The sequence below is a fragment of the Psammomys obesus genome, unplaced genomic scaffold, assembly GCF_907164565.1.
Source record: "Psammomys obesus unplaced genomic scaffold, mPsaObe1.curated_primary_1811, whole genome shotgun sequence".
Lineage (NCBI taxonomy): Eukaryota > Metazoa > Chordata > Mammalia > Rodentia > Muridae > Psammomys > Psammomys obesus.
Genome location: NW_026591086.1, coordinates 36,612,534 through 36,636,562, shown reverse-complemented (window position 1 = coordinate 36,636,562; position 24,029 = coordinate 36,612,534). Strand labels below are relative to the sequence as shown.

The 24,029-nt window shown below is 38.3% G+C and overlaps 1 protein-coding gene across 2 annotated transcripts in view; it reads right to left on the bottom strand.

The window, feature by feature from the left end:
• The window catches only part of Pibf1 (progesterone immunomodulatory binding factor 1), a 181,991-nt gene that overhangs the window by 105,203 nt on the left and 52,759 nt on the right, over positions 1 to 24,029 (bottom strand). For both annotated transcript variants that reach the window (XM_055609558.1, XM_055609557.1), the window contains exons 7-10: positions 23,409 to 23,517; positions 22,785 to 22,966; positions 19,595 to 19,720; positions 6,370 to 6,468 (exon numbers count right to left, since the gene is read on the bottom strand). In XM_055609558.1, the coding sequence (XP_055465533.1) occupies positions 6,370 to 6,468; positions 19,595 to 19,720; positions 22,785 to 22,966; positions 23,409 to 23,517 (516 nt within the window). The remainder of the gene's footprint in view (positions 1 to 6,369; positions 6,469 to 19,594; positions 19,721 to 22,784; positions 22,967 to 23,408; positions 23,518 to 24,029) is intronic.

The window sequence follows — 24,029 nt, the reverse complement described above, 5'->3', positions numbered from 1 at the left end:
ATTCTCAACTGCTCTGGTGGTGAGGGTATGAGCCCAAGCTATAGCTTTTCTTGTAATAAGAAGATCCTCATGTGTTTTGCAATGGGCTCAACTCTTGTTGGTCTTTTGGGATCTCACAAATCTGGCACAACACAGTCATATTCTCCCTTGGAGGTTATAAGAAGCATCACAGACAACTGTGAACAAAGAAGGTCATTGCAATGTATAGACCAGGTCTGATTATTTTCAGTGTGTGATTTTTTTATAATAATAAAAATTATATATGTGCATGTATATAAATTCATCTTTTGAGAGTGGCAGTCGTAGCTAGTCACAGCAACTCACACCTGTAATCTCAGCACTCAGGGAGGCAGATGCAGGTGGATCTCTGTGAGTTTGAGGCCAGCCTGACCTACAAATTGAGTTTAGGACAGCTAAGGCTACACAGAGAACCCCTATCTTGAAACGCCAATCGACCAAGCAACCAACCAACCAACCAACCAAATAAATAAACAAACAAATAAATAAATAAATAAATAAATAAATAAAAGGAGAGTGGCATTCGTTAATGTGAATGGCATAGAAATGTTTTTTGTTTTTCTTTTTTACAGCAGTTTATGCGACAAAAGCGCAGATAGTTCTAGTTTCTGTTTCTGCACAAAGATATGCTGTCCTATAGAATTTCAGATTACTAACAATGACAGCTGTCACTAATTCTAATACAATGCTATCTGGATCACTTACTGTCCTTTAAAAAAGAGGACATCATTTGATACATTTGAAAGGGTATCAAACTGCTGTGAATATGGATATTTTTTGACTCACTAGACAAAAATATTCAAGACATATTCTTTTTAGATGTGGATGCAGGGAAATATATATAACCTTATGTATGAACCCAGGTATAGGCAAGAAGTATCTGTGATGGGTAGTGAACGCCCAGGGTCACTGTTTCTAATGGACCCAGGTATTTAAGTTTAGACTCATGCCTATAAGGAAATGGGAGAACAAACAGGGGCAGGCATAAGAATAGACTTCATAGATTGGACTCTGAATATGGACGTTCTTATTAGTTTTGTCCATAGCTTAATGTTCATGCTGAGAAGGAACGGATATTCTTCTCTAGGGCACACAGTTCTTAATTCTTTCACATTCACTCTATTACCGCTGATTCTAAAGCCTTACTGGAAAGAAAATGAATCACTTGTGCTACCGTAGGAAGTAATGAATCCAGATAAGACTTAAATTTAGCTAAATAAATATATGTCAAATGAATTAGGAGATTAAGAGCCAAGAGAAAATTTTAGAAAAAAATAGGGGATGGTCTTTTGAATATAAATACCTTCTTTCAATATGAACACGGTGGACCTGAGAGAGAGAAAACAAAGGAATAAGAGAATCAAGTAACAAAAATAAATTGCAATGGGAAACTTCTTAAAAGAGTAAACAGAAAAATCATACACTGAAGATTTCATTTAACAAAGTGTTAGTATATATTTTGTCTTTAAGGAGGAAACACAGATTAGCAATTTCTGCATTTAAAACAAATTATGTGATTTGCTTCGTAGGCCATGAAAATTACAAACAATATAAGTAAAATGATCCATTTTATTTCATATCTCAATAGGCTTCATTCTACTAAGTTCATCTTGTAAACCACACAGCCATTTCCTTGATGAAATGTAGTACAGATTAAAAGACAGATAAGCAAAGGCTTCTACAGAGTCTACTGCACATAGAAAAAGGAAAAGAGGCAAATGAAAGTAAATTTGTCATCTTCCTCTTGTGGAAGTTGGGAGTTGTTTCCATATCATCTGCTGGGTTTGTTTTGCTCAGTTTTGAGACAGTTCTCACTTTGTGGTCCCAGCCTGGCCTCAAACTCACAATCCTGTTTCTGTCTTCCAAGTCCTAGCACTGCATGCATGCCTGTCTATACTAACTCTTACACTAGATCAGTATGGGAAAAACATTACTCCAATTACCAACTTTCCTATATACACTATCTTATACTAGTAAAAATGGTGCCAAGAATTTTACCATTATCAGAGAAGTGGTGGGTGGAGCTGAGACCATTTCAAATTAGTAGTTCTTTGAAAATCCTTTTAGGCAGAAAATGTTTTTAAACTAGATTTTTAAACTAGAAATTCTCCCACTATCCTCTCTCAAACATACTTTATTTTTTTACTTGTTGAGACAATGTCTTCTGTTGCTCAGGTGGACCTCAAACTTGCTATGTAGCTGAGGATAGCCTTGCACTCTTGATCCTCCTACCTTTACCTCTCAAGTGCTAGGATTACAGAAATGTGCCAGCATGTCCAGCCAGAAAGTATTTTTACAATAAGATTAACTACAGCGGGAAGTATTTACAATGCAAGCTAATATTGAATTGTACACTTACATTGCAATTTGAATCCAGGCTTCTTATGATGAATCTCCAAGGTGTATGTATTTACCATCTCTAATACTCAGAATGACTGAGTTCTTGAATTTCTTTCAGGTAAGAAGAGGCCTTAGCATCTACAGAGATTTAGTGCAACAGAACACGAGCTAGTGCTCTGCTCATGTTCTAAGTTCTGGGGAGCTATTACTTACTCTTAGAGACTTTCGTGTGCTAGAAATTGGAACATACGTAGGTTTTTTTTATATACTAAGAAGAGTCCTTTTTTTTTTTTTAATTAAAGTCTTTGGGTAAAAGCCTTTTTCATTCATGTTAGAAAATGGCACTCCGCTCCCTTATGCTTTTTTTTTTCCATAATAACATGGGTTGTTTAATCATAAAATGAAGCATTTGATAAACCCTCACATAAAAGGAAATGATGATACTGAGTATACATGACTGGAAAATTGTGTATACACATGCCAGATGCTTAAACAAGATTCAGGAAAGTCACATTAAATATAAAGACTAAAATATGTTTGTTTATTCTCATTTTGATTATAGAGGAAGCCAGAATTACATATTTGGACATTAAAAAGCCAGTCTCCGCAGAATGAAGAAAATCTTTTACCTTTGTACTTTACCACACATAACAATATCACATTCCTTAAATACGATAGGAGTACGCCATGCTGGTGAAGCACCCACTTGTTAGACACAAGGTCCTGCTTAAATTTAACGCTCAGAGTTAGAAAATAAAAAATAAAAAGTATGCCAAAGTATATTAGGTCAAGCATCTAGGAATCTACACTAAAAAGTTTCCGAAAATTAAGTACATATTCACACATTAATGTACTATTGACATGCTAGGATGAAGTCCAAGGCTTCACACTAAACACAGAATCAACTGCATAGCTTCATTCCCAACCCAAATGCCAGGATTCACGGTGACAGAATCCTTTTCAATTCACAGTACTAATTTTTAGGGTTTATTTTCCTTTTTTTTTTTTTCTTAGAAAAGTGAATGTGGAAATCTCTAAAATAATACTGTCAGAATAAGCGAGTTAATCACTTCTTTTACAGGGTAATTTAACCAACGAATCATTCTTATAGGCAATTATCACAGACAAATACAGATTTAAAAAGGAGGGGGACTTCATATATGAGTATTACGAGTATTTCATATAAAAATACCATACATTTAAGATTTTAAAACAGGGAACTTCACGTCCCCAAAGCTACCCGTTCGAGTGTCAGTCCTCACACACTCATTCCTCCCGAATGCCGGGCCAGCTTGTCGCAACATCTTAATGACAGAGAATGACCTCATCAAGTAGAGCACTGTGGAAAGCCACACTGGAAAGTGGTTTGTTCCTCTTTATTAATAGCACTTGTCCAGTGGTCTGCAATTTGGTGCTTCAGGTTCTGTCAGAAATAAAACCCAGCTTTCATATTTGAATCATCCTGTGGACAGTCTGAATTTAGCACTAAAAGGTATTTTGGAATCTCTCCGTTTGGGTCATTTTCTCCTGCAGGTTTTCTGGTTTTGAAGATCAGGTGCCAAGATCCTAGCAGAACTCTGAAGGAAAGATCATCACAGAGTACATTCTCCATCTGATACCCCTGTCTCCAGATTGAGGCTGTCACAGCCATTTTCACATGTCACATTTAAGCCCATAACTCATGTCTAGCAATTGGATTGAAGCTGTCGGGGGTTGTTACAATGCTGGCTCTCAAGATCTGGTTACACCCGTCCTTGCTGTGTAACCCTGCCTAAGTCATTATACCTGACTGGTTCATTAAACAGCCTATACCTGGGCAGGGCAGAATGGGGTAGGCTTAGGAGGCTCCCGGGCTCCAGAGAGAATAATGGGAAAGGGACAGACAGGAAGAGAGGAAGGAGGAGGACAGCACGATGGGTTAGCCTGCAGAAAGACGCCATGTGGGCCCAGGAGGAAGGACTCCAATAATGGTGTGGAAAGGCCCGATGAAGAATAAATGCAAGTATTTATAAGATTATGGATGGAAGATAGAATGGCTAAGGAGGATGGCACTGGATGGGGGCTGGGCGATGGATGTGAAGTGATTCAGACAGTGTAGCTAGGAATATCTGCCTGGACCAGGTAAAGGCAATTATAAATCTAACAGATGTCTGTGTCTTATTATTTGTGATAGTGGGTTAGATAATGGCGCCACAATAATCATAGGAATAATAAACTTTATATAGCCCAAAACCCATTTTTCAATTTACTACAACACTAAGCCCACGTTCTTATATATATTCTTATTAAAATTCTCTCAGCTTATCAAATAATCAACAAATCAAAAGATCTATTTGATTCCAATTTTGTAGTTCTGTCATTCTTCTCTACCATATATAAAACTTTTCAGTGTGGGTTTTTTTTGTCTGTATCTTTGTTTTTCCCAGGGCTATGCATCCAACTCAAGGTTTTTAAATGATCTACAATGCTCTTCCACTAAACTATATCTACGGTCCAATTTTTACTTGCATATATTCATTAAATTCCAAATTAAAAGCTGGGCCTAGTGGTGCATGCCTATAATCCCAGTTCTCAGGGAGGCAGAGGCAGGCAGATCTCTGTGAGTTTAAGGCTGGTCTGGTCTACAAAATGAGAGGAGGACAGTCAAGGCTACACAGAGGAACCCTGTCTCCCAAAACCAAAACCCCAAAACTACCCCCATCCCTAATTTCCAAATTAGAAGCCAGGCATGATGGCAAGTGCCTGGAGTCTCAGCTACTTGGGAGGCTGATGCAGGAAGAACATTTAAGTCTAAGACTTCGAGGCCAGTGTATGTAACATAGTGAGACCTAAACTTTTAAAAAGATAATTGCAAATTAATCTCTAGGGCTTTATTTATCAATACAGAGAAACACTAAGCTTCATTTCAAAGGACTATCACTATATGGAAGGCATATGCAAACTTTCTATGCTACTTCATCAACTTACCCATCGAAAATTACTTCAATAAAGGAAAAAAAAACTGCACATGTAGTCAAACTATTTAAAATTTAGAGTATCTCAGTCAAGTATTGATCTTTTAACGTCAAGCTTATTATTGATTTCCTTTCTATTCAACTAATAAAAGTAAGCATACAAGCCAGGTGTGGTGGTGCATGCCTTTAATCCCAGCACTCTGGGAGGCACAGGCAGCCTGGTCTACAAAGCAAGTCCAGGACAACCAAGAGAAACCCTGCCTCAAAATGAATGAATGAATGAATGAACAAATAAATAAAGGTAAGTAAGTATACACTTAAACTGGCAACTGAAGACGAAGCATCCTCTCCTGCTCCCTACAAAAACCACATTAGAACACACAGATTTTGACAAATTATTTGGGGAGTATACAATGGTAAAGTACTTTGGAGTAAGTTTCACAGAATTTTTTACACTAAAATATTATGTGTGTGTCTGGCAATTCTATTCGTAGGTGTCTTTTGAAGAGAAAAACATGTACTCGCACATACATAAAACTTGAATAAGAATGTTCACAGCTGCTTTACTTTGGCAGCTGCAACTGAAAACAACCCCAATTTTAATTAACAGGAGAATATTTTAATAAACATATTCAGACACAGAAATATGGAATGATAATACAAGAATGGATAAAACACAAATACTGAATCAAGGAAACTATCTAAGAAGAAGGCTTATGACAGTGATAGAAATCAGAAGGCTGCTCTCTCTTGAAGAGTAGAAGATAGATGGACTGAAACGGTATGGGGAACACTTTGGAGTGACTTAACTAAGCATAGTTCCATTAAACACACACACACAAATACACACACACACACACACACGCACACACACACATCCCACACATTGTTTTTTTTTTTTTTTGAGACAGGAGGCAGCCCAGCCATTCTCTTGCTTCAGTGTTAAAATTATAGGCATGTTTTACCACAGGTGGCTTTAATTTTTTTTTTTCCCTAAAAGGACAACAGAATAGGAACAATCACTGAAAAAATGTTAGCATTTCCATGTCCTTCTTACCTGTCTAGGAGCTGCTCATGCTTTTCTAGGGCATCTTTTTCCGCTGCCACTGCTCGGTTCTTTTCAGCGAGAGCATTATCCCTGGCTTCACGGAGATTTCTACAATTCAAACATGCATCCCAGTTATTTTAAATGCATAAGCATCTGGCTTTCAAAGATTCACAAACTTGCTTACATTGCTTAGAAGACTATCTTAAGGACTTAGTAGAGATGGTCATCCAAGTGTACCCTGCATGACGCTGCCTGGCTTGGGGAGTATGCAGCAAGATAGGTGCATGCAGCAATATGGGTGCAAATAGTCTATTTGTAGTAGAATTTAGTTAGCTTTAATTACTCATGGGGGATGCCAGCTGCAATCATAACTGCCCCTGCAGTTAGAACACTTTCTTCATAGTTTTTGCCCTCATGGGTTGAAGGGTAGACTAAATAGTGTGTATATATCTATCTCATTTTATCCTTCCCAGAAGCCAAGAAAATTAAGGTTGATAAATGCTTTATAAAGTATTTTAAGTAAAAGATACAGGAGTAAAAATCACAAATGAGAATGAAGTCTGAGATACTGGCAAAGAACAGCTGAAACACTGGGTCTTAGAACCTTAGTTGTGACTAATACAGAAAAGCTGATGAATTTGGAGTACAAGGGAGAATGGACAGAGGGCCCAAGAGAATGTCAAACAGATCAAGCGCAAGTTATGCACATGGTGGACTAGAGATTGCTATTGGAAAACAGTGCTTTGGGGACAGAGTAGCAAGCTCCTAGCCAACCACTAACCCAGCCTAACTCTCCTCAGCTTCTGAGATCAGTGAGAAGGGTCATAGTCAGGGTGGTATGGCCTTAGACAAAAAAGCACTTTCTGTGGCAGAGTTTTAGTTGGTCCTAAATTGGCGTGTCTCCAGGAATGGCTGGATGGAGTAGAGGTGAGCTAATGCTCAGTATTCATGTATGGCTCAAGGAATACGAGTCCATAATATTACATAAGTCATCCACTTATAATGACAGCAGGAACCAGAACTGTTGAAAAGGTTACTGTTAGTGACAGCTAAGGAGAGTACTCCAATGGAAGAAGGTAACTACAGTGAGTACTTAGGAGATAATAGAGCCAGGCACGAACTTCTTACATCCAATTCTCTTTTTGTTTTAATGCAGATGAAACTTTGGATAAAACAAAACACCTCAGCTTCATTCAGCTAGTCACTTAACTTAAAAACTCTACTTCCTTATGGAGTTATAACATAGAAAAATACAGGATATAACACAAATGATTTGCTCACTCATCATCTACAAACCCTTATGATGTATTTGCAGGACACCGAAGTACAGGAAGTTTGTGTAACTGGCTTTGGGACACACTGTTTGAAAATGGTCATAGTTTGCATAGAGCTTATATTTACTCTGAAGTCCATGCTTCTTACATCACATCAGAATACTTACACAGAGGCCTGGGCTGGATCCTAGAATTTAGTTTCTTTATTAGTCATATAAATATCAGCTGTAAGCCATGAAAACTCGCATGGTTTGCATACAACCACATGATACAAAATGGATAAAAATGCCTAGTATTCACACTTGCTATAACCATCATACTCAATGTTGCCTTTTTGCACAATGGTTGAGTAACTATTTAAAATTGTAAATATGCCAACCACTAGAGAGATTTATCAGCCAAAGTTTATGAGCCACAAATAAAATAGTTTTTAAAAACTGATATAAAGGTCACTCTTATCAAAAAACAACAACTAATTCTGTATGTTATTATCTAAGTAAAATTGCTTTCTTAAGTAGCTATTACCAAATTATTTTCTGGTGTCATCATGACTGAAATGACCTTAAAAACTATTATTAAACCAAACAAAACATGAAAAATAAATTTTAGAGAATACAATTCACTAAGTATCTTAAACATTTATATATTTTTATTCCAAGATGACCTACATATTTTAGCTAGTAAATCACAAATTAGTTCTAATGCTCCTTTCTAAAAAGGGGCTCATTGTTTTAAATGTGATTTAAGTAGTGGAATTCCAAGTGGGTCACACTGGCAGTACCAGAATACTAATACCTAGTTGGTAGATGGAGAAGCCTCATTTCCTAATTATATCCCCTTTCTAGTCAGAATGAGCATTAGAAATAAAGCTAAGCTACAGAGAGTCAATAAAAAGAGATATTATTAGAGAATAATTATTCTCTAATACACTTTGCCATGGACAGTCTGCATCATCTAGCCAATTGGGTGCTATGAAGCACAAACAAAATTCTACAAGGAAGAGGAGATAATCATTCTCATCATCTAGGTAAGTGACATAAGGGAACAAAGTGGACTTTTTTTTAAGTGGCACACATATAAGGAAATATTAAAGGACAACTAGCTAAGAAAACTCTGAATGAGACGACCAAAGGAGAAGAAAATTCTAGAAGCCTGGGCTTTTACCATTAGCCTTTTCCCCTTGGTGTCTGCAGGTAAGATGTCCTTGTAAAACTGTTCTCTTTCTTGGCTATCATACCTTCTATAACTAGTCTACAACTGACATACTCTATATTTCTTTAAGCATTACCAATTGGTATCTTTCAAGTAAAGTTTGAGAGAGATAAATTGAATATAGTGAAAGCAGTATTGACAGTGAACATACAGTGCTCACCATGCTATCAGGGGTTGTTCTGGTACTTCACAGAGAGGACTGGTGGTTGAATGTGAAATGTCCTATAGACTCGTGTTTGAACACTTGGCAGCTAGCTAGCTGCACTGTTTGGGAAGGTTGTGGAACTTTTAGTAGGTAGAGGCTTGCTTAGGAAGTAGGGCATTGAAGGTAGGTCTTGAGGTTTTATAGCTGGCCCCACTTCCTGTTCACTCTCTGCTTCCTGAATGCAGATACTCTGTGACTAGCAGGCCTCTTGGTCTTGCTGCCATGCTGTGGTGGTATGAATTAGAATGGCCACTGTGGGCTCATAGGTGTGTATCCTAGATTCTCAGTTGGTGGAAGTGTTTGGGAAGGATTAAGAAGTATGGCATTAGAAGACGTGTATCACTGTGAAACTTCTGAGGTTTCAAAAGACCCACATGAAAGACCCAGTTAACTCTCTCTGCCTCGTTTTCAGATCAAGATGTGATGTCCTCAGCTACTACTCCAGTGCCATGCCTGCTGCCATGCTCCCTGCAATGATGGTCATGACTCTAACCCTCTAAAATTATATGTCCCAAGGAAATTCTTTCATTTATCAGTTTCCTTGGTCATGGTGCCTCATCACAGCAATTGAAAAGTAATTACAATACATGTCTCCTGCTTGCTGCCAAGTCTTCCCAGCATGACAGAAGGATCCCAGAATATCCCCTCCCTTAAATTGCTTCTTGTCAGTTATTTGGTCATAGGAATGAATGAAAAAAGTAAGGAAAAAAGTAACTGCTACAACTCTATCAATCAAAGGGTGTATCATTTCCATTTTACCAATATGTTTCAAGAGTAAACTACAAAGACTCAGTTCAAGGTCACATCATAAAGTACACTGTAGAGCCTGAGTGTAAACCTATTCTCTAACCAGATTCTGTGCTCTGAAACATATTATTAGTTGCCTTTCTCAGGACTCATTTCTTTCACAGACATTTCCTCCTTGGGATATTCTGACATTATGAGATTTGTATTTCATGACCACATCATGGTGCAAACAGATGTCAAATCAGAATTAGCCTGAAAAGAATTGTAAACGTATTATATATTTGTTTTGAAGGCCCACAGTGCATGCTCTTTTAAAATTAGACTGGATTGACAAAACACCAGCTGCACTGCATCCTGAAATACAGATAAAACGGTAACTTCCACATAATTAATGAATAATCCATTTACAAATGTTAACTACATTAGCAGATGTAATAAATATAATTATAGAACAAATAGCAGAGATTCAAATGTTCCTCAAAAGAGAAAGTTGAAAAATAGACAAAGGCTATTGTTAGCATATATAAACTAATGGGGTTGAGATTTTAAAAATCCAAACTGAATGTAACAAAATGTAATTAGAGTAGCACTAAAATATGTCAGGAGATGCTCAATTGGTTAAAATAACAAAGCTTTTCAAAGAGAAAAGTCCATCGACCTTCTGCATCTTGAGGAGCTTAGTTCCTGAACATCCTCTACTGTCTCCACCCCTCCAACCCCAGCTCAAGTATGCCTAAACTCAAAGATGCTAAAATCTTGAATAGAAAATGCATCATTCCCCTTTCTCCACAACCTCTCCAGCATGCAAACTTGTAGAACCACTCTGGAAATCAATCTGGTGCTTTCTCAGACAACTAGGAATAGCACTTCCTCAAGATCCAGCCATACCACTCCTAGGCATATATCCAAAAGAGGCTCAAGTACACAATAAGGACATTTACTCAACCATGTTTGTAGCAGCTTTATTTGTAATAGCCAGAAGCTGGAAACAGCCCAGATGCCCCTCAACTGAAGAATGGATGCAGAAATTGTGGTACATCTACACAATGGAGTATTACTCTGCAATGAAAAACAAGGAAATCATGAAATTTGCAGGTAAATGGTGGGACCTGGAAAGGATCATCCTGAGTGAGCTGTCCCAGAAGCAGAAAGACACACACGGTATATACTCACTCATATAGACATATAACCTACTAAAATCTGTACATCTAAAGAAATTAATCAAGAGAGAGGACCCTGACTAAAACACTCCATCCCCATCCAGAAAGGCAAAAAGGATGGACATCAGAAGAAGAAAACAGGAAACAACCTAGGAACCTGCCACAGAGGGCCTCTGAAAGGCTCTGCCCTGTAGACTATCAAAGCAGACGCTGAGACTTATGGCCAACTGTTGGGCAGAGTGAATGTAAGAAGCGGGAAATAGTAAGATCTGGAGAGGACAGGAACTCCACAAGGAGAGCAACAGAACCAGAAAATTTGAACACAGGGGTCTTCCCAGAGACTCACACTCCAACCAAGTACCAGGCATGGAGATAACCTAGAACCTCTGCACAGATGTAGCTCGTGGCAGTTCAGTGTCCAAGTGGGTTACATAGTAATGGGAAGAGGGACTGCCTCTGACATAATCTGATTGGCCTGCTCTTTGATCACCTCCCCCTGAGGGGGGAACAGCCTTACCAGGTCACAGAAAATGACAATGCAGCCACTCCTGATGAGATCTGATTGACTAAGATCAGAAGGAAGGAGAGGAGGACCTCCCCTAGCAGTGGACTTGGGGAGGTGCATGCGTGAAGAAGCGGAGAGAGGGAGGGTGGGACCGGGAGGGGAGGAGGGAGGGGCTTATGGGGGGATACAAAGTGAATAAAGTGTAATTAATAAAATAAAATAAAGAAAATGCATCGTTCTCATATGTAAGTTACTAAAGGCACCCCCTGCATACTTTAGATTAGTTAAAAGGTCCAATACAATGTAACGCCATGTAAGTTGTACCGTATTGCTTAAAAAAATGACAAGGAAAAGTACCTATACCTTTCATACAAACACAATCTGTTTAAAAGTATTTTTGATCTGAAGTTGGCTGAGTAAGTAGACAGAGAACCCTCAGATAAGGAGGCTGAAAATTAACTTTAAAAACAACTGTATGGAAAAATATGTTTATACAGCTAGGATTTCATCACCAACCTGTTTTTCATGATTCTTTCATGTAGTTATGTATTAACTTCTTAGATATACAGATATAGTTTTCCTATCTGCTTCAGATTAGAGTTGGAAGGTACACTGAAAGGAAGAATGGAAAAAAGAAAAAAAAAAAGGGTGGGCATCCCAGTATTTACCACTGGAACAATACATATATATACATGTACTCTATGCATAGAATACATATTTATACATGTACTCTCTCTATATGTGTATTTTCTATGTATAGAGTACATATATATTCATGTGCTCTCTATATGTGTACTATGTATAAAAAGTACATAGATATACATGTACTCTTTCTCTGTGTACAGAGAGTACACATATACATACATGTAGTCTCTATGTGTACTCTCTATGTATAGACAGTACATATATACATGAACTCTCTCTATGTGTACTCTCTCTGTTAGAGAGTACATATATATGTGTACTCTATATATACATGTACTCTCTATATGTGTATACTCTATACATACACATACTCTCTATATGTGTACTGTTAGAGAGTACACATATATATGCATGTACTCTCTATATGTGTACTCTATATATACATGCACTCTCTATATGTGTATACTCCATACATACATGTACTCTATATATGTATACTCTCGTACTCAGACACACACACACATATATATCTTGGACTACTTTTTCACAGCAAAAGACGGTACTACAACAATTAGAACAGAGGAACAATTATTAGCCAGAAGTGCTCAGATAAATAGGAGATAAAGATAAGCTGTAATACTCAATGAGAAGCTATTAAAAGTTAAGTTCCTAATAATTTATTTCTATAACAAAGGTCTAATATGATAACAAAATGGGCATATTTAACATGTACTGTAATGTCATTTATGTAGTAGACAATTTAATACATGTAAGTATATTATGTTTTCACAACTGAAGCATAAAAAACAATACAAAACATTAAAATAGAATACTGAATAGAATGAATATATTTTTTTCATTTCTAGAAGATAAAATTCCTAGTATCAATAGGCTCAATCTAAATATATGTTAGTGCAAAAACTGTTAGAAAACCTGAAAACCTTTAGCCTAGGACTGGCCTGTAACTTGCAATCTTCTTGCCGTGGCCTCCTGAGGAAATTACTATTTAATACATTTTCTTAAGAAAAGCTATGTATTTCAGATTTTGTGAGATTACTGTTGACTGAAAATAGATAATTTTCTATTCTTCTGTTATAATTAGTTCTATGGTTTGAGTATCTGTCTCTTCCAAAAGTCATGTTCAAACGTTCCGGTTGTAACAGTAATATTAAGGTGGGAGGCTCTCTGGGAGAAGCCTTTCTGAGTGGGACTGATGCTGTTATCACAGGTAAGTCTGCCCGCCTCCTGCTCTCTCACATGCTCCCTGGCATTCTGCCATGTGAGGATAGAGAAATAGGCCCTTGCTAAGTGCTGGCCCCTTGATATTGAACTTCTCAGCTTCCAGAATAGTGAGATTATCAACTATCTAGTTTCAGGTATTCTTTTATAGTAGCAAATGGCTACGTCAGCTGGTGCTTACATGGACTTTGATTTTCTAACTATGAATATGAACTCAAAGTAACTATCTAATCTATATCAAATTAAACATACATACAAGAGAAGTCCATATGCACGAGAACTTTATAAAACAAAATACTCAGTTAGGATTCATCAAGATGCTGATGCTTCAACAGTGTTCAGGAGTTCCTATAAAATGAACTGAATAAACGTGGTAGTCACCTGAGTGACTTCTGCATTGGTTTCTAGGCTCAGCCCTGATCAGACCATAGAAACCTCTGCGAAGGCTTTCTCACAACAAGCTGGTCTCATCCTGCTTTCCCAGCCTCCCCTACGTGCACAGAATTATGTACAAAGAATGTACATGTAAACGCTTGTACAGCCGAGTTCACCCAGTCTAGGTGGGACAGCCTACACACCTCAAAACAGGTATTAATGACACAGAGAACCTCCCAGAAAAGTACGGAGAGCTGCAGAAGAAAAAACAGGATAAAAATGGAAGCAGTAGAAGAGAGGGAACAGGATGGAAGCCTACCACAGATGTCCTCTAAAAGACTCCACCTAGCAGGGGATTGAAACAGATGCAGACTCACAGCCAAACTTTGGACAGAGCGCAGGGATTCTTATAAAAGAATGGGGAGACAGAAGGATCCAGAGGAGACAGCCACACAAGAAGACCAACAAAGCCAAAAAAAAAAAAAATGCAGGGCCCAGGAAGGACTGCAGCAACTTATGCATCAACCATAGCGAGGATGTAGACCATACATGCTCAGATGTAGCCATAGACAGCTCAGTCTCCATTTGGATTCATTAGAAAGAAGAGATAAGACAGTCTCTGACACGAACTCTGTTGCCTGCTCCTGATCACTTCTCCCTGGTGGGTGACCGAGACAGCCCACAGTGGAAGAGGAGCCAAGCTAGGGATCCTGACAGGCTAGGGTCAGACAGTAGGGGAGGAGGACTTCCCCTATCAGTGGACTAGGGGAGGATATAGGGTAGGAAGAGGGAGGAAGGGTGGTACTGGTTGGAGATGAGGGAGGGAGCTACAACTGGGGTACAAAGTGAAAAATTAGAAATAAAAAAAACAATGATTATGATGATGACGATGATGATGATGATGATGATGATGATGATGATGATGATAATAATAATAATAACAACAACTTCCCAAACACATGTACCAATGAGAATAGAAAAAATTGTGGTGATGAATTTTATTTTCAAAATAAAAACAAATTTAAAAGTTAAAAAAATAAACCCATCTACAACTCACAACACACTATGTTACCTGCAAAACCCCTACTTTCAGAGTAATCTAGCTGGAAAAAAAAAAAGAAAAAAGAAAAAGAAAAGGAGAGAAACAAAAGCACTTAAATATTTGAAAATTACACAAATTATCTGTAAAATTATTATACAGACAAAAGATTTTTGCTAGTATGAAAGAATTGGGAGATAGTAAGACCTGGAGAGGACAGCAGTTCCACAAGGACAGTGACAGATCCTAAAAGTCTGGGCACAGGAGTCTTTTCTGAAACTGATACTCCAGCCAAGGACCACTCATGGAGATGGCCTGGAACCCCTGCACAGAGGTAGCCTATGGCAGTTCAGTATCCAAGTGGCCTCCACAGTAATGAGGACAGGGACTGTCTCTGACATGAACTGATTGGCCTGCTCTTTGATCACCTCCCCCTGAGGGGGGGGAGCAGACTTACCAGGCCACAGAAGAAGACAAAGCAGCCACTCCTGATGAGACCTGATAGACTAGGGTCAGAGGGAAGGGGAGGAGGACCTACCTTTTCAGTGGACTGGGAGAGGGACACAGGTAGGGAGGAGGGAGGGTGGGATTTGGGAGGGGAGGAGGGAGAGAGGTATGGGGAGATACAAAGTGAATAAACTATAATTAATAAAAATAGCTATTAAAAAATGAAAAAAAAAATAAACCAAAAAAAAGTTTTGCTAGCTGGAACACTAATGAGGACATTCACTTTTAAAATGTAGACTGGAACCTCTGTAATCTAGCTCCAAGTTCATCTACTGGGGCAGATTAAATAGATCCAACCGATCCCTGTAAGTAAATCCATATTCAATATTTAAGGCTGCTTAATGTCACTAATAGTTTATAGAAATTTCACATTTGTCACTGAGGCTTCTTGAGCACTTCTGGGATACAGCACATTATGACCAAGATAGCACTGACATGGGAAGGAAATAAAACTACCAAAGCAACATAGCACTAATGGCTACACTTAAAAGCATTTCCATCTCCGGTGTAGTACTGCACTCCCTTTCAAACAACTGTGAGAATGCTGAATTTCTAGATTCTGTGCAGTAGGAAGAGCCTAATGAATGCTTCTAAGACATTCATGCCCCATATTACAACAGTGTCTTTTCTGTGCTTATGATAACATCTTACATTAAAGGTAGTCTTGTGCTCTGGAAAAGTTTGATCACCTGAGTTGATCTCCCCTTTATTATCCCTCAGAAGGGCTTAGGGGACAAATAAGTTAGCCATTGTGTGTAGACCCTCTAAATCTTATAATAGCGAATTTAAGGTAATAATTTTATGTTACCAATTAGCTTTTATGTAATAATTGTTTTACCTAAATTATCATCATGTAAGTAAAATGATTTTAATTACACATAGGCAAAGGTATAAAAATAACTATTTATATCCACATTATATATTTTACAACTATTGTGCACTTCTCACATGTACTACCCACTTTAGACCTCACGCACCACTCTCTGAAGCGTCACTGTTAGCTCATTTGTATAGAAGAGGATGCTAACCTCAGGGATACGAAGTAGCTCCTTCACTCCACTAACAAGCTCTAAGTGCTGAAGACACTTAGACTACATTTAGTCTCTCTGCTCAAAGTCTATTACAATATACCCTCACTCGTGGAGTATTGTCTTTCTTTTTTCTTTTTAAGAAAGGCCTTAGGCAACTGCTTGAGTACTGGCATTGCAGGTATGGAAAAATGTCTCATTTTGAAACATGTTAGGAGAGACTGTAACCCTTCACATAGAGCTACTAAACAAGTTATTTATATAATGATTCTTGCTACTGAACTGAGTTTCCCTTTCTGTCTCTCAGCTACCAAGGTATTTCTCTAAGCTTCTTTTTTTAAAATATTTTATTTTTTCGATTTATTTATTATGTATACAATGTTGTCTGCATATACACCTCCACACCAGAAGAGGGCATCAGATCTCATTATAGGTGGATGTGCGCCATCATGTGGTGGCTGGGACTGGAACTCAGGGCCTCTGGAAGAACAACCAGTGCTCCTAAACTCTGAGCTATCTTTCTAGCCCTTGTCTCAGCTTCTTACTCTCTTCTAAAAATGCTTATTAGGGAAGGGTAAAGTAACTACAAATATGTGAGTGTAAATATGCTCAACTCCGTTTTAACTCATAATGTAAAAGCACACTGATAAAATATAAATGACATTATGTACCTAACATGAAAGCCAGGTTAATTCATGTAGATTAAAGCAAAACTAATATATAAACATCTTCTGAATTTTGTGTAAGGAATAGTAAAACCTTTCTCGACCCATTCTAAGTTGTAAGATTTCAAAAGAACTATTTTTTTTTTTTAACCTGTGAAGGACTGAAGGGGACAGAAGTTATAACTACATTTTAGATCCGCCAGTATGACGATTCTATCACATAAATACAGGGACAGATTACTGTGACATGAAAAACAGTAAAGCGAGCTTGTACACTGGCTTGTACAAGTGCCCCTGTGCTGGCATAGCATTGGGCTGCAGTTTGGTGCCATCTGGTGGCAACTGTCCAACACAGTGTTAATATCTACAGGGCAAAAAATGCTGAGTTGAATGGAGCACCCGGGTCCAGTGCCATCGATTTTCTGGTTAGGTGGAATGATAGTTTTAATTGTCGACTCAACAAAGCCTAGAATCACTTGGGAAGAGTCTCCATGAAATGTTGTTGTTTAGATCAGGTTGCCCAGTGTGGCAACTTGTGCCATCTTGATTGCATTAATTGGTGTAGGAAAACGAAGCAGAATGTGGGAGGTACTGTTTCTCCATTTAGGGACCGGAAGAAAGCAAGCTGAGAACTAAAGTGCACACATTTATTCTCTTATGCTCTTAGCTGTGGATGTGAGTAGTTGCTTATGGTCCTTGCTTTGACTTCTCAATATGATAGACTTATGAGCTAAAGTAAACCCTTTCTCCCCTAAGTTGCCTTTTGTGAGGATGCTTTGTTACAGCAACAGAGATGAAATTTGAACGGATAGTATCCATTTTATTGTGAATATGGGTTCAGAACAGCCCTGGAGATAAGCAAAGGTGCTTTGTGCTTTCCTGCTCTGAGAAATGGCTGCTACCTATTTTTCTACACAACTTTGCCAACCTACCTATACTATTTCAGAGAGGGATTTAATACATTTATACTCATGCTACGCTAGAATGTATTTTATTTTTTTAATTTTATTTTTCTTATTAGTTTCATTTTGTTAATTCTGTATCCCAGCTGTATCCCGCTCCCTCATTCCCTTCCCAATCCCACCCTCCCTCCCTCATCTCCTCCCTGCCCCTTTCCAAGTCCACTGATAGGGGAGGACCTCCTCCCCTTTCATATGACTTCGTTTTGTCAGGTATTTTCAGGACTGGCTGCAAAGTCCTCCTCTGTGGCCTAACAGTACTGCTCCTCCCTTGTGGGGTGGGGAGGTCAAAGAGCCAGTCATTGAGTTCCTGTTAGAAATAGTGCTAGGATGTATTTTAAATGACTCTCTTTGTTATTGTTTAAGATGGGCAACTGAAAAATCAGGAAATTGTCACAATAATTACATAGCAAAGTATATGTAGTAATGGATATTGTCTAGGCAAAACCATGCATTGTATTATAAAATAATGCCATAAATTTTAAGGTCAGGCAAACAAAAGCCTACAAAATGCATAACAGAAATGAACTGGATCACAAAACTAAACAGTACTTATTTGTAAAGAGAACTATTATCTACGCCAGAGTTCTTTCTCACACACAGACCTTTCTCTTGAAGAGGGGAGACTTGAATTCACTACTCTAGTTGGAGAGCCCACACATAATTCCAATGAAACTAAATTCATCGTGTGTTTCTATTAAAGCCTTATGGTTTTCTAACATTTAAACAACTATAATCACCACCCACAAAGTTGTTCAACATGGAATCTGACATTCTTAGTTTCCTCTTACCGCTTAGCCCATAAGATCTTGCTGGGTCCAAGTCATGAACATTGTGCTGATCTGGGCTGAGTGATACTTTGGTTGGTAAAATGTTTGCCTTTGAAGCATAAGGACACAAGGGACAGGTGATAAAGGGGGAAAAGAAAGGAAGGAAGAAATGAAGGAGGGAGGAAAAGAGAGAACAGAGGGCAGGAAATCTTCAAAAAAAAAAAAAAACCCAGTAACTCCACAGTTAACATGTGAAAACAACTGCCAGTGAAATAAATAGCGATTATTTAATCTCTTAATGCTCCCAGTTACTAGAGGTACCTAGCATACAACCACTCAAAAGTAAGTGTGTGAATAAAAATGTTCTTCAATGTTATCTCACATAGCATCTTTCAGGACCAGTGGTTAAATAAAATATACACAATATTGTATATTATTACTCTAATTTTTACAAATATCCAAAAGAAATGCTTGGTAGGACTATTACTGTCTTAGTAGCCTCTAATTTTTCTCTTATTCTAGTTTTCAATTTGAATTGAGGCAACAGGAAATAGACAGACACATTGTCAGAGAAAAAAGACCTAAAGTATGATAAACCTCTTGTAATTAGCTATTAAAGAATTTAGAATTTTAACATTCCCATTTATATTTCTATTTACAACTATTAAGAAAGACACCTCAGCACTCAGAGGCAGAGGCAGGCAGATTTCTGTGAGTTCAAGGTCAGCCTGGTTTACAAAGTGAGTTCCAGGATAGCCAGGGCTGTTATACAGAGAAACCCTGTCTTGAAGGAAAACAAGAAAGAAAGACATCTCAGAAATGGCATTTAATTTCAGTAAAATCTTATAATCTCCAAACAACGGAAAATATCATATAAATTTGCTCAATCTCTCTCTCTTTTTACCTGTTTTCACGTTCATACATTTCCCTAGAGGCACTTCGAAGCTGATCAATTTCTAGATTCGTTTTCAATTTGATTTGTTCCAGTTCATCATGTAGTTTATTTTCATATTCTGTTTTATAATGATCTCTGCAAAGACAAAAGGAATTGTCATGGTGTTCTTTCATGAAAACAAAAAAAAAGTTATTGTTCTCCAGGTAAGATTTCAATGTCTTGTACGAAGTATGCTTTTACAGTATGTTTAGAAAACTTAGCTGTTTTAGAATTCCTAAAAACTAGCACCAGGCTGTTAAGACATCTCACTACTGTTTGATAGGCTTCATCTGTTTATGTGATAGGTGGTAGTAGTTTACATTAGGTGCTCATCTTAAGTGTCATTTTAAATGCACAGGGCTGTGCCTGAAGACTGAAGTACAAAGATGTTGCATGTTGAGACACACAGAATAAAAATGTAATACCAACTCTGCTCTGTCTTTATAAAGTATTTTCTTCTTAGCACAGCAAATAGCCACACAATGATTTTTTTTTTTAAAGTAAAGTCAAAGTATTACACAGAGCATTTGTAGTGAGCACAGCACATACCAATAGAAATAAACAGGCTAGGAAAAGTCAGAAACGTTGAGCTGTTAAAGGAAAAATTTTTAATGAAAAGTTTTTCCTTTATTTTTATTTTATGTTTAAGGATGTTTTGCTTGCATGTGTACCCTGTGCATGCAATCCCCATAAAGGCCAGAAGATGGTGGTAGAGTCCCTGAGAGTGGCCTTGCAGAGGATGACAGCTCCAACCTGTGAGGCACAAGGTGGGTGCTGGGAAGTGAATCAGGGTTCCCTGGAAGAACAGCCAGCACTCTGAGCTGCTGAGACATACATCTCTTCAGCATATTTTCGCTTTTTCAGTTTTTGACTGAAGATATAAATGTGATACATATAAACAGCTTACGGCTGGTACACATACATATCTAGAAGAGAGAAGGTAGACTTGAAATGCAGGCAGTCTGAGCCTACGACCTTGACTGGAAAACCATGCAACAAGTCTCTTCTCATTCTTCCCTGTTTCCAGGGCAGAAGAACTAGGTATACTTAGATTTCCTTCAAACGGGTGGTCCTAGAGAATGTACGAACTTTCAGAGACTACTGATAAGAATCTTAGTCACAGGGTCATGGGGCTCATTTCTTTGAAGTTCTTAGAACTAAACTCAGAAATTGTGTGTATGAAGAAGTGCTCAACCACTGAACAACAGCAACAGGATATTGTTTAGTAGATAAGAAGTAAGTTATGGGCTGTCACCGTGAGGCAGCTGGGAAGGTGCTTTAGTGCTTACTGCATAAGCCAACGGCCTCAGTTTGATCCGGAGAACTCATGATGGAAGCGAGACTACTGACTCCTCAAAGTTGTCCTCTGGTTTCTACAAGAGGACCCCAAGCCCAATAACACTGTACATATACACAAAAACAAATAAACTAAAAAAATAAAACAAACAACCAAGCAAGCAGCCAAACAAACAAACAAAAAACTAAAAATAAATCACACCTACCTTTCCTAAAAGAAATAGACTTGTCTTTTCAACAAATAGTTCTAGAAAACGGGATATTCATATGCAGAGTGAAATTAGGCTTTTATGTAATGGCTCAGAAATCAACTGCAGATGGGTAACGATTTGTATGAAGGCATAGAACTTTGAAGCTACTACAGGAAAATATGGGAAAACACTTCAAAATACTGATGTAGGTCATGATTTTTCTGAAAACAGCTCCAATATCCCAGGAAATAAAAAGAACTGATAAACAAAAAAATAAAAAAGCTTCTACAGAGCAATTAACTGTGCAAAGAAAGTCCACAAGGTGGGACACAAGCTCTGTCAGGCATGCAACTGACAGGGAAGTGACATTTAGAATATGTTTTAAAAAACTATATGAACTAAACAAAGTTCCAACCAATAATTTAACAGCTTTCAGTGGCCAATATTATGTGAAAGATACTCAGCCTCCCTGGTCATCAGAAAAATGTAAATTAAAGCTGTACCAAATTTCTACCTGTTTCTAGTCTGAAGAGCTTTCATGAAAAACTGACAAAAATACTAGCTTGAATTGGGGGGGGGGGAGGTTAGACATGGCACACTTACACAGGTGTGGGAGTGTAAATTACCACAGCCACTGCGGACATCAACAAACTGAAAAGAAAACCACCTAAGATCAAGCTATTCCACTCTGGATTCTAAGAGAGCATACTATATAGACAGCTGCACTATTCGCAGTGACCAAGATACCGACTTAGCCTTTATCAGCAGGTGAATGAACTAAGAAAGTGAGAAAGGTCAACGAAACAACTTGGCGGTTAAAGTGCTTGCCGTGCAGGCTTGACGATGTGCATCCTCAGATCCCATGGGAGACGAGAGCCAGCTCCTGAACGTTGTCCTCAGACCCCCACACGTGCCCATGACAAGAGCATGACACCCACCCCATATACCGTAACGCAATAATAAGAGAAAGTGTGGTGTATTTGTATAGATGTGTACAGATATTTATTCATCAAAACAAGAGAACGAGAGTGGAGAGATGGCTCAGGGATCAAGAGCGCTGGCTGCTCTTCTAGAGGTCCTAATTCCCAACAACCACACGGGGCCTCAGAACCATCTATAATGGGATCTGATGCAGTCTTCTGTTGTGCAGACATAGGGGAATACACATACGTAAGCACAGCAAAACAAAACAAAAACACAAGAAAATGAAATTATACTATTTGCAGTAAACTATATAAAACTGGAGATCATGTTATGTGAAAAAAGCCAGATGCAAAAAATTTCTTTCATGTTTTCTTACACATGTAGAATCTATGCTAAGAAAATAGGTATATAAGGGGTCAAAGTGAAAGTGGGGCTGTTGGAGGAGAGACAAAGGAGTAATGGGAAGTGGTGAATATGAAAACAGTACTTGGTGGACACAGGAAAATACTACATTGCCCACAATTTTTATATGAAATCTATGCTAATAAATTTTTTAACTAAAGAAGAAAAACAGGCCTTTGTTGTTACTAGAAAACCACAGTATCTCTGAAAAACTACTCGAAAAAAAAACTTAGAAAGAAAACAAAATGAAAAGGATCATCTCAAAACAGACCTTAAACCACTCCTATTCCCACCCACCCGAAAGTGCTCATTCGCATCTAGTACAAGGAAAGCAACGTCAGCCTTGCCTGGATGATACGTATTTTTCATACATGTCTTCTCTAGCCCTTTTGGTTTCTTCCAGCTGAACCTGCAGCCTTTCCAGGCGATCTTCTTCGTGGGCACAGCGCACACTGAGCTCCATGTTCTGGCGATTGAGGTACTCTTTATCTTTCTGCAGGAGCGTGACCGTCTGCTGCAAGGTGGTCACCTATGGAAACTCAGAGACATACCAGGTGAGCTGGGACTCTTCCAGGTGATTCTTACCTGCTCTCACTGTGTGCACGATACAGAAATGGCCCTTTTAGGGACATTCATGGGCGTTTACAAACAGGGTTTCTCTGTGTAGCCCTGGCTGTCCTAGAACTTGCCCTGTCGACCAGGCTGGCCTGGAACCACCTCCCTAGTGCAGGGAGTAAAGGGGTGCAGCACTACAGTCCAGCTAGAAAATGTCCATTTAAAAAGTGGTAATTCTTAGTTTCGGCAACTGTTAATGCAGAAATGCCTAAGTCTCTCTCTGTGTGTGTCTCTCTGAGTTTCTTTCTGGTAATTACATAAAAAGGAAGAAAAACAAGATTTCTCCCATAATTTTATCTGGGCTGTCTGTCCAGCCATATGTAACAACACACGAGCGGGTTGACTCGGGAGCTTACCTCCTTTGATAACTCATTTCTTTCTTTAGCTTGAATGATGTGAGAGGCTTCAAGTATTTCATGCTTTCTTCTAACCTCGCGTACCTCCTGTTCAAGAGCGTCACGTTCACTGTGGAAATAAAATCAAATACACATGTAAATACAAACAACACTTCCACAACTGCAGAGATTGAATGGCAGGAAGCTGACCAGGGCAGTGGGGCTTTTGTGAACCTGCTTTTCAAACTTTAGAAGGTTCAAGACCTTGTTCAGTAAGTAACTGTGAACATTTGTGGTAAAACATAAATTACACAATACTTTCTGAGGTACGATTTCATTTCCCCCACTATCTTTTAGTTTTTGTTATTACCTGTTTCAGACATGACCTTACTTAGCTACACTAGCCAGGAACCCACAGCAATCCTGCTGTCTTGGTTTTCCCATGCTGTAATTACAAGCATGAGCCATCTCACAGGGCATCAATCTTATCTTAAAGCCAATGATTTTAAACAGTTGAAAGAAATTAAAAAAAAAAAAAAACCTGAAACATAGATTCAGGCTTTATTAGGGTCAAAAACTTGTTATAACTTATAACTGGTATCTCACAGCAATATAAAGGCATCTAGACATTCAGGGTACTGT